Here is an 11,638-nt window from a genome sequence, read left to right on the forward strand (position 1 = left end):
TAGTGTAAGTGCTTTCTTTGGATATTTCTGCAGTCTCCCTCGTTTTTCCTTTATGCACCAGTAGAAAGGTTTAATAAAAAATATCTGCAATCAACAAGCTCTGACTGAAAAGTGTGCAAACATGACTTAGGTTACTATTCACTGATTTATGCATTATTTACCATCCTGTAGGTGGATGTATGTATGTATGGATATTATCAAATAAGAAAAAAACATGTAAAACACATTTTGATGTACTTCCGTTCCTGGGAATGCTGTGAGTTTCTTAGGATTATTTAGCGGTTGTCATGTAACCAGCAGCCTTTCAAAAAGTATTTTCATAGTGTTTTTTTGTTTGGCAGCAGTAACAGTAGTGACATCAGTGCCAGGAACCCCATGGGGAGCTGTTTGTTCGGGTTGGGGACAAGTACACCGAATCAACACTGAATCACTTTGGCCTTGATCAGCACAAACATACTACACAGGTATTTCCGTCGTAATTTATTCTTTTGTGCTGCCAAGAACAGATAATTTACAAATACAGAAAACATGTTGGTTGCTGGCTGGAGTTTAAATGTAAATGTACATCTACATTGTTAAAAATGCTTTGTCCATGTGAATGTGAGCAAGCTGTGGTCAGCTGGAGGGATTATTAATGAGAAAATGACATGTTTAGCTGCTATTTTATTATATATGATGAATTCCGTACAAATAGAAACATTTAAAAAAAAAAAACAGGCTGATGTTTGTGTTGATGTACTGTTTTTAATGTACTTGCTCTTTATTAGATGGTTGAAGAGAGACAAAGATCACACGCTATGTGCTTACAGCAGATCATGATTTCGACCAGCTCAGCCCAAGGAAACAGTTGAGGTTTGTTACACTGATGTGTTAAATACAAATGTATCAAATGTCAAATGGGTTTCCCTCACTTCACAGTTGTGTCTTTTTAACATCAGTTCCGAGTTGAGTTCCATCGGCCACCTTAAGCAGCTGCCTTGAACATGGGGTCCTCTTCGAAGAGTTTCTCCACCAGCTTCTCTCCTTTTGGGGGAGGGGCACACTGGGCTGAGACTGCGGTTGGGAAGGCCTGGATGGTGGGTTCTGTCATGTTGGGAATCTGGGGGTCAGGCTTGAGGGGCAGGGTGACTCCACCCTCAGGACCAGTGACAGGAACATCAGGGAAGGCAGGCAGGGTCATGGGCTGGTCCATGGGGGGCAGGGTCCTCACCATGCCCTCTGGGTGGTCGTGAGCTGTGGTCTCGTGGGTGTGCTCGTGGTGATGGTGATGGTGCTCGTGTTCATGCAGGTGAGCGTGCTTGTGATCGTGATCCAGAGCGAGCTCGTGGTCGTGCTCGTGGGTGTGCACGCCATCAGCATGCTTGTAGTTGTGGTGCTGGTTAGGAAAATCGCCACTGTGGTTGTGTGCCTTGGCATGATGGGTGTGCACGTGGTCGTGGCCGTGCCCGTGGTCATGGGAGTGGTCATGAGCGTGCTTGTGAGGGCTGCCTGCAGGATGGTCGTGTGTGTGGTGGTGGTCGCTGCCAACAGGATGCTTGTGGGTTTGGTCGTGATGAGAGTGGCTCTTGGTGTGGTCGTGCACGTGGTCATGTGAGTGTGTCTGGTCTGCAGCGTGGGCTAGGTCATGCGCTTGGCTGTGTGGGTGTGTGTCATTGTGGCTGTGGTCGATCGATCCGTCCAGCAGGTGCAGTTTCTTCTCTCTCTCAGCAGCCTGTAGAACACATAAATATAATAAAGTAAAATGCGACACATTCAAGTTTTGGTAAATTGGTGGAGTATAACACGTGTAACCTTTACTGTTTCCATAGTTAAAATCATGAAGATTGATTGCGTACACAGAATGCAAAGCTCTTTTAAACTGCAGTCTGTAATTCGAGGGAAAGATTGTTGACATTTAGCTAGGTAGCCTGCCAGATTAATTATCATTTTGACTCCTGCCTTCTTTCTGCCGGCAGTAGGGCTGTGTGGAGCAGACTGAGACTTGTTTTCATTTACAGAGCTAGGGCACTGGACTTTGTCTAAATACGCAAACAGAATGTTCAACTAGCATATGGTGAGAAGATATTCATTGAATTTGACAAAAAGTGTATTCGACTATGGTTTGTGGATTTTCCAGTCCGATATTGTCCATTTTAGCGAACCTACGGGCAATTTAGAGTAACCAATTAACCTCAGCATGTTTTTGGACTGTGGGTGGAAGCCCGAGTGCCCGGAGAAAACCCACGCATGCACAGGGAGAACATGCAAACTCCATGCAGAAAGATCCCGGGAAAGCCGGGACGCAAACCAGGGATCTTGTTGCCACAAGGCGAAAGTGCTAACCACTACTCCACTGTGCAGCCCTATATAGAACAATGTTTCTTTCCAATAGCAACAAAAACAACCATAATTTAGGTGGAGTTAATGCAGTTAAACAGTGGAATTTTATGGTCACATAAAAGAATTAACTACTGCCTTAAAATGTATAGATTTTTAATGTCGACATTATGTAGTTTTCGCCAGATTTCTATACAGCCAATGTATAAATATAATTTTCAATCCTCATTGTACACAATTTCCCTTTAATAATGGCAAAAATCTGAAAAATATCAACATTTCTTTGCTGATATAAACACAGTAAAAATGGCATAATTTGACAGTTTAATGTTATCACAGTTTTTTCAAGTGTACATTTTTTGCAGTTTGGCTAATTTTTAAATTTTTTTGTATTTTATGGTTAATGTGAAAATGAATACTTTTTTCTGTCATTTCACTTGTTATCATCTGTGATTTACAAAAATGTGTAAAGCATTGGCTAAAAGAATTACAGGTAAAACTGCATTACAGAAAGACGTAAAGAAAATACAGACATGTTTTAATGAGTCTTACCTCAGGCTCATAGATCTCACAGTCTACACTGACTTCTGGCTCACCAGAGGGAGAGTAGAACAGAGATGCCTGACAGAAGCCCTTGTGCTGAGAAGAAAAGAACAAGAAAAACCATTGAGAAACAAGAGAGCAGAGGAAAAGCTGTGCCTTTGACATTAATTTAATAGTTAAACAAACTGAATTTTAAACTAATCCTTTGCTATAAAAAACTTATTCACTGTGGGCAGAAAAGGGAGGATGCTTCAGGAGGTTGTTTTTCAGCATTAAAATCTCAAGTAATTTCATGGTTCATTGCAATTTCAATGCCAAATGGACTTTCATTTTGCTATTTCTCTAGGTCAGAGTGTTCAAAACCATTCAAAAGTTTGGGGTCACCCAGACAATTTTATGTTTTCCCTGTCATTGTCAATGCCAGACTTATTTATATAGCACTCTTAAAAGGCCTATGGCCAAGCAAAGTGCTTTACAGTAAAATAAATAATCAACAATACAAAAACAATCAAAGCAAAACAATAAGACAGTAAAATAAACAGATAAAAGATCTGTTAAAGGTGACTCTGCTCAGCCAAAGGCCAGGGTGAACAAGTGCGTCTTTCAGACAGGGGTCTTTCCTGCCGCCTTTAAAGGGGCGGTGGTGAGGCCCTTGCTGAAGAAGAGCAATTTAGATTTTAATGATTTCAACAATTTTAGACCGGTGTCTAACTTACCATTTTTAAGCAAAATTTTAGAAAAGCTTGTTTTTATTCAACTTAATGATTTTATCAGCACACACAATGTCCTAGAGAATTTTCAGTCTGGATTTAGAGTAAACCACAGCACCGAGATGGCCCTTTTAAAGATTTTAAATGATTTTAGACTAAATTATGATTCACATAAGCTGACAGTGTTGGTTCTACTGGATCTGAGCGCTGCCTTTGATACAGTAGACCACACTATTCTTTTAGCTCGTTTAAAACACATCGGCCTCTCTGGTGCTGTCCTCAAATGGTTTACATCTTATCTCACAGACAGGACTTTTATGGTGAGTCTGGACACCTGCTCTTCACGGGTTCATGGGATCACATGTGGTGTACCCCAGGGTTCAATTTTAGGTCCAGTGCTTTTTAACCTTTACATGCTCCCTCTTGGCAGTGTCATCAGGAGACACGGAGTCAACTTTCACAGCTATGCTGATGATACACAGTTGTACATCTCCGTGTCTCCTGATGACACATGGCCAGTGGATGCACTTTTTAATTGTATTTTAGATATCAAATCATGGATGGCAGAAAGCTTTCTCCAGTTTAACCAGGACAAAACTGAGGTTTTAGTCATCAGTCCTGAGGCCCTGAGAGAGAATATTTTACCCAAATTACAAGAATTTTCTTTTAATCCTTCACCACACGTGAAAAACCTGGGCCTGATTTTTGACTCTGAGCTGAATTTTATCCCACACATCAAGAACATCACCAAAATTGGTTTCTATCATCTAAAAAACATAGCCAGAGTCCGCCCCATTCTCTCTCTCGGGCCAACACGGAGATGCTGATGCATGCTTTTATTACCAGTCGTATTGACTACTGTAATGGCCTGCTTTCTGGTCTTCCGAAGCAGAGTATTAGAGGGTTACAACTTTTACAAAATTCAGCAGCTCGTGTCCTGACGAAGACCAGAAGGCAGGCCCACATTACACCTGTTTTAAGATCGCTGCATTGGCTCCCCGTGTTTTTTAGGATCGATTTTAAGGTCCTTTTAATGGTTTTTAAGTGTCTTAATGATCTTGGGCCTTCTTATCTTTCAGAACTGCTTTTACCCTACGAACCTTCGTGGACCCTGCGCTCCTCTGGCAAGCGTCTCCTCCAAATTCCCGATGTTAATTTAAAGACTCAGGGTGAGATATCTTTTAAGTTTTATGGCCCTAAACTCTGGAACGACTTGCCGCAGAGAATGCTCATATTTTTAAGAGCAGGCTCAAGACCCACCTTTTTAATCAAGCTTTTAACTGATATTTATTTTCAGTTTAGCTTTAACTTGGTAATCGATTATTGGTAAACGATTATTTGTCACTTATTGGTGTATGTATTTATTTTATTTATTATTATTATTTATTTATTTTATTATCTTATACTGGGTTCTATGTTTCTATGTTTTATCTGCTCTTATTATTTTTTATCTTATTCCAGTGTTTCCTCTGAGGGAGCTCTCTGCATCGGGAGCGTGGCTCGCCTGTGGCTGTCAGGGTGTCATGGGTTCTTGATGGAGGTTGGGGGTCACTCCCACTCCTCCTCTCAGTGTCCTGTGTTGGAGCCCTGGTTGCCCTGGACGACCTGCTGCTCTCGGTGCAGACGGCCCCTTGAGTGCGTTTCCTCTTCTGGTTCATCTCTGCCCAGCCTTATATTATATTTTAATATTCATTGCATTAGTGTATGGTTGAGGGCGAGAGGGGGGTGGGTCTGGTTATAGTGTTATAGTGTGACTGTGTTTTTTTTTTTTTTTTGGGGGGGTTTTTTTTGTTATATCTTTGGGTTTGGGGAAGACGGGTTAGCGGGTGGAGTGGGATTGTTTTTAATCTGTGAAGCACTTTGTGTTGCAACTCTGTTTGTATGAAAAGTGCTATATAAATAAAGTTTGATTGATTGAAGATGCTTTTTAAAAATGAAGAGACTATTCACAAACTGCACAGAGAGGGGCAATGCATTTCACAGTGTGGGAGTCACAACTGCAAAAGCTCGATCTCCTTTGTCGTCCAGGACCATCTGGTCAGCTGACATAAAGGCTCTGAAGGGTTGATGCACCTTAACAAGCTCAGATAAATATTCTAGGGCCAGTCCATTAAAAGACTTAAAAACACATAAAAGAATCTTAAAATCAATCCTGTACCTGACTGGAAGCCAGTGAAAAGAGGAAAGCACTGAAGTTATGTGCTCATGTTTCTTTCTCCCGGTTAGGAGACGAGCTGCTGCATTCTGAACAAGCTGCAGATGGTTGAGTTTCCATTGGCCAGTGTAGATATACAGGGAGTTACAATAGTCCCGGCACGATGTAGAAAAACGTGGATAACTTTTTCTAGATCAGCCTTTCTTAGATCAGGTTTGACTTTGGCTAGAAGCTGAAGCTGAAAGAAGTTAGCTTTGACCACTGAGCTGATCTGTTTGTCTAATTTACATGCCCCATGAATATTAACACCAAGATTCCTAACCTGCGACCATATATAAGGTGCTAGTGGGCCAAGGGAGCTGGCAAGGACATGGACCAGGTCAGGGTAACCGAACAGGAGAATCTCAGTTTTGTTTTCATTTAATCCTAAGAAATTTTAGTCTGCCCATGTTTTTATATCCCTCATGAAATTAAACACAGCATGAAGGGATCCCTTTGAAGGGACCTTTAATGGCAAATACACCTGCACATCGTCAGCAAAGCAGTGAAAAGAAATATGATGCTTCCTAAATATCGACCCCAGGGGTAGCATATGAAGGGTGAATAATAGAGAGTCCAGAATTGAGTCTTGGGGGGCCCATGAAAACTCACACTTTTATTCATGTGCTTGCATAATTGCACAAGGGTTTTCTAATCATCACTTAGCCTTTCAACTGCATTCGCTAACACAATGTAGCATTAGAGCACAGGAGTGATGGTTGCTGGAAATGTTCCTCTGTACCCCTATGGAGATATTTCATTAAAAATCAGCTGTTTCCAGCTAGAATAGTCATTTACCACATTAAAAATGTCTAGACTGTATTTCTGATAAATTTAATGTTATCTTCATTGAAATGAACTGATTTTCCTTTAAAAATAAGGACATTTCTAAGTCACCCCAAATTTTTAAACGGTAGTGTAAGTATGCTAAATACAGTCGGTACGATCAAATAATAACAGAGAAACAGTCTTGAAAAGTAATGGAGAATTTAAGTGATGAACCAAATCACTAATCAGTGTTAAAGATTGATACCTCTCTTCGCACAATGCATAGCAAACCCTTCTCTAGCTGAAACAGACAATCCGCTTGATCAAGTCAAAATGGGATAAAATACTGGAAAATAGCAATTTGTCATGACTCACAGCGAACTCGCACTCCATAGGGGGGCACTTATCAGCCGGGTCTGCGTTCTGTCCGCAGGTGGTCTCCTGGATGGTGTAGTCTGCATTGTAATACATGTTCATGGCCATCTGGATACACACAGACACAGAAAGATATAAAACTTCAACAAACGAATAGGTATAACAACATGAATTGTTTGGTCAGGCGTTGGTCAAGTAGCTGGTAAGTGAGCAGGAGACCGATAAACAGAAGCACCATTAAAGAAACTCAAAGAAGAAGGTCATGATGCTTGAGAGGGACGAACACAGGAGGGAGAAGAAGTGTATTTAGTGCAGCCACTCTCTGTGATTTGATGGAATACAACCACCATATTCTCTGTATTGCCCCTGTCTTCAGAATACTTACAGTATACAACTGGTGAACGCATTATGTCATGTGATATCTTGGTGTTTTTACTTTACATGTGAAAAACTTACCCCGGAGGAAGCACGGTTGACTTTGAGCACAGCGAAACGATTGGCCAAGTTGCTCTCCTTGTTGAATTTTTCCAGTGAGAGAGCCACAGTCTTCTGGACATTATCGTTGTCAGTGGCAATAAGAGTTGGACAGTCGGGACAAATCTCATTCACCCTTGCTGCAGGAACTGAAAAGAAACAAAAGTAGCTTTGGATGTGCATACATCTGAAGATTGTTTGTACAAAATGTATCAGTCCACCAAATTTGAGTGTCAGAAAAATACAGAGTTGGAAGAAGATGTATTTCATTTAGTTTTAAACTCCAAGTCTACCAAGGAGAAAATGTGTGGAGGCGTTTTAAATACATTCAAAAGTTTGGGATCACCCAGACAATTTCATGTTTTCCATGAAAACTCACAGATTTATTCCTGTGCTAACATAACTGCACAAGGGTTTTCTAATCATCAGTTATCCTTTCAACACCATTAGCTAACACAATGTAGCATTAGAACACAGGAGTGATGGATGCTGGAAATGTTCCTCTGTACTCCTATGGAGATATTCCATTAAAAATCAGCTGTTTCCAGCTAGAATAGTCATTTACCACATTAACAATGTCTAGACTGGATTTCTGATTAATTTAATGTTATCTTCATTGAAAAAAAAAATGCTTTTCTTTCAAAAATAGATATTTCTGAGTGACCCCAAACTTTTGAATGGTAGTGTGCATCCAACTGTAAGCTGTTCTTCTTGATACTTGAGGTGGATTCAAAGAAAAAAAAGTATTATTTATACCTGGTCTGACCACACAGTTGTATTTGTAGAGACGCACCACTCTGTTAACCTTATTGATGTAGATGGTAGCTTTGCATTGTCCATATACCTGCAAAGGCAAATAAAACATTCAGTGTGCTGCACATACAAAGACTTATATTTGGATTTTGAATTAATATGATTCACCTTGACAGTGTTTTATGATTTAATGCGTGTAATACAGACAACCATGTTGAGTTGAGAGAGGTGTGTTAAAATAAAAAAATCTAACAGAACTAACAACAGTCACATTTGAAAGGTAACCTTAAGCCTTAAGGTTGTAAACAGAATAAAACTTGTTTCTTTTGTGTGGAAAACGGCTGCAATAGTCACATATACACTGTGTGCATGAATGTGAACTTTTGTTGAAGTTGTTGTCGACATCCAAGATTGTGTGTATTTGTGTTCTAACCGGTGTGCTCTCCGTGGGCCGAACTTCGCAGTCCTTCGAGTCCTTCTTGCTGAGAACACTGCAGTTGGTCTCCACAACATCCAGAGTCAAGTAGAAAACCACACCAGTCTCTCCCTGTGACACACACACACACACACACACACACACACACACACACACACACACACACACACACACACACAGAATGTACACTCAAAAATGTGACATTGTATGAGTGATGATAACTGAAACTTGAATAAGTTTCTCCCTTCAGATACTGATGTTACCATGACAACAATTATCCATGCTATCTCCTCATATTTCACTAAGTCACATCAGGTCTGTCGTCTACTACGCAACTTACTGAGGTGCATGTTCTTATGGACCGAGTCTTTTATTACTGATGAATGGTGATTTGAATTAGGACTGATCTGCCCAACAGACTAAATTCTGATTTTTAGTCTTGACCCTTTTCACCCACACTGTGTTTGTATCTGTTCATAAAACACAACCCACACACTTTTTGTAAAGGTTGACAAACGTGGCACATTCAGTGAAGAGACCACCTACTCTGATGCAAATAGATGTCGAATTCTTGTTCTACATATCTGGTAGAGTTGCAGTTTAACATTTTTAGAACACATTCAATAGCAATGTTTACTGAATGCATACATTATATATTCATTAGAATTAAACATTTTTGGGTGATCACAGGATAAAGAGCTGGTGTTGGTTTCAGGAGAGATGTTCATGACTCGAATATAGTTTTCAAGATTCTGGTCATTTAATCTCTAAAGCCCCAGATGACTTCACACGATCAAAAAAGAGGAGGAACTTTGGTTAGAGCAAGGACACTAGCCACTTACCACATGCTTAAAAATCCCCCACTATAATTCTGGGTTGTACATTTTTTGTTAGTTGTCCCTCCCGTACATATTTGAGTAATCTTTTGCTTCTCAGCTTGGTTGTGAATGTACAATGCACGTATAACTAAACAGAAAACATCACTCAAAACAGGATCTTAACATTTGCTCTAAATATTTTCTAATTGACCATAATACTAACTGTATTACTTAAGAAATGTTACATTATTTACAATATCTATATCAATATCTAATGAATAATTGTAATCTAAACATTTTAAATTCAGCATTTAATCATGGATCTTTTTTTAAAAGGTGCTTTTATTCCATTTTTGGCCAATGCACTTTAAATTTCTGAGTCTTGTCTACTTTCTTTGGCACTTCAAGTCACTCATTTTCATCATATCTGAATAAATGTATGAATCTCAGATGTAGACAGTGATCCAGAGTTGTTATGCCAGATAGGAATTCCTCATTAAATACCCTTAGTTCTAGAGGAGAACATACTGCAGCATAATGGCAGGGGATCAGTGACTTACATGTTTTGCCAAGTGGACATTGGACAGGCGGTGCAGGCTGAAGATGTAGCCCTCACTGCGGTCCTTGTTGATCTTGGTCAGAGCCAGCTCAGCAGCCCCCTTCGCTGATGCGTCTTCACATGATCCCTGTTCCACGCTATGCTGGTCCACCGGTGCACCGCGGACGCACCCCACAGCCAGCAACACGGACAACAACACCCAGGACTTCATGGTAAAGGCCCGTCTCTCTCAAACACACTGTCACACCCTGGCTACTCAGAGAAATGCCCACAGAAGGATAGGGTGACCTTTTATATCCTGATGCTGTTTACTGTATGCACACTCACTCTGTCTCACTCACATACACCCACTCATACACGCTCACAAAATCACTGTCTCTCCCGTCAACCTGAGTAAATATAACCATTGAACCCCCCATCCCCTCTCTAAACACAAGGTCCTATCTAGGAATGCTTCAGCTGATCTATCAACCAACCAATCAGCTACTGTATAGACTTGCACAATGGAGCTTATCAGCAGGGAGATAATCAGCCCTTTTTGGGATCAGTAGGGACAATCAGTGGTCTGGGAGTCACTTGATCCACTCTTGGCATTGAGTTTAGTTTCAGCAAGGATAAAGCTGAATCGTTAAAGAAAATTAGCATTTGCAGTTTTTAGCAACGCAGTAGATACGTTCTAAAAGTTAACCCTCTGGGCTCTATGCTGGCCATATGTGTTCACTTCACTTTCTTTTTTGGACCATTTTAGCTGTATTAACGCTCATGGAATGAAATCTCCCAAGGGTCTGGATTTTTTTCAGATGTTTTTCAACTTCATCTCTTTAAATACACTATTATTGCCAAAAGTATTTGCTCACCCATCCAAATAATCAGAATCGGGTGTTCCAATCATCAATCAAGCACCTCGGCATGCAGACTGCTTTTACAAACATTAGTGAAAGAATGGGTCGCTCTCAGGAGCTCAGTGAATTCCAGCGTGGAACCAGTGCAACAAATCCAGTCGTGACACTTCCTCGCTGCTAAATTTTCCACGGTCAACTGTCAGCTGTATTATAAGAAAGTGGAAATGTGTGGGAACAACAGCAACTCCGCCACCAAGTGGTCGGCCACGTAAACTGACGGACTGGGGTCAACAGATGCTGAAGCGCATAGTGCCAAGAGCTCACCAACTTTCTGCAGAGTCAATCTCTACAGACCTTCAAGCCTCATGTGGCTTTCAGATTAGCTCAAGAACAGTGCTTCAGCAGAGAGCTTCATGGAATGTGTTTCCATGGCCGAGCAGCTGCATCTAAGCCATACATCACCAAGTACAATGCAAAGCGTCAGATGCAGCGGTGTAAAGCACGCCGCCACTGGACTCTAGAGCAGCGGAGACGTGTTTTCTGGAGTGACCAATCGCACTTATCCATCTGGCAATCTGATGGACCAGTCTGGGTTTGGCGGTTGCCAGGAGAACGATATTTGTCGGACTGCATTGTGCCAAGTGTAAAGTTTGGTAGAAGGGGGATTAAGGTGTGAGGTTGTTATTCAGGAGCTGGGCTTGGCCCCTTAGTTCCAGAGAAAGGAACTCTGAATGTTTCAGCATACCAAGACATTTTGGACAATTCCGTGCTCCCAACTTTGTGGGAACAGTTTGGAGCTGGCTGTTTCCTCTTCCAACATGATTGTGCACCAGTGCACAAAGCAAGGTCC

At 41.1% G+C, this 11,638-nt stretch overlaps 1 protein-coding gene across 1 annotated transcript; it reads right to left on the reverse strand.

Annotated features, from left to right (window-relative positions):
• Positions 1-724: 724 nt before the first annotated feature.
• LOC110958769 (histidine-rich glycoprotein-like) lies at positions 725-10,299 on the reverse strand. Its single transcript, XM_051947315.1, has 7 exons — positions 9,948-10,299; positions 8,567-8,680; positions 8,137-8,224; positions 7,363-7,529; positions 6,907-7,014; positions 2,869-2,955; positions 725-1,711 (listed from the first exon to the last, which is right to left on the reverse strand). The coding sequence occupies exons 1-7, from the start codon at positions 10,155-10,157 to the stop codon at positions 965-967; spliced, it is 1,521 nt and encodes a 506-aa protein (XP_051803275.1). The 5' UTR covers positions 10,158-10,299; the 3' UTR covers positions 725-964.
• Between the last annotated feature and the right edge of the window lie 1,339 nt (positions 10,300-11,638).

This window comes from Acanthochromis polyacanthus, chromosome 4 (assembly GCF_021347895.1).
Source record: "Acanthochromis polyacanthus isolate Apoly-LR-REF ecotype Palm Island chromosome 4, KAUST_Apoly_ChrSc, whole genome shotgun sequence".
Classification (NCBI taxonomy): Eukaryota; Metazoa; Chordata; class Actinopteri; family Pomacentridae; genus Acanthochromis; species Acanthochromis polyacanthus.

What these genes read in the sequence shown, in the direction of transcription:
- LOC110958769 (XM_051947315.1), bottom strand. Translation starts at nt 10,157, where the DNA reads ATGAAGTCCTGGGTGTTGTTGTCCGTGTTGCTGGCTGTGGGGTGCGTC. An exon ending in TCAACCGTGCTTCCTCCGGG is followed by an intron (nt 7,015 to 7,362) that starts GTAAGTTTTTCA and finishes GTGTGTATCCAG; the next exon opens with ATGGCCATGAACATGTATTA. An exon ending in CTATGGAGTGCGAGTTCGCT is followed by an intron (nt 2,956 to 6,906) that starts GTGAGTCATGAC and finishes TTTTCTTCTCAG; the next exon opens with CACAAGGGCTTCTGTCAGGC.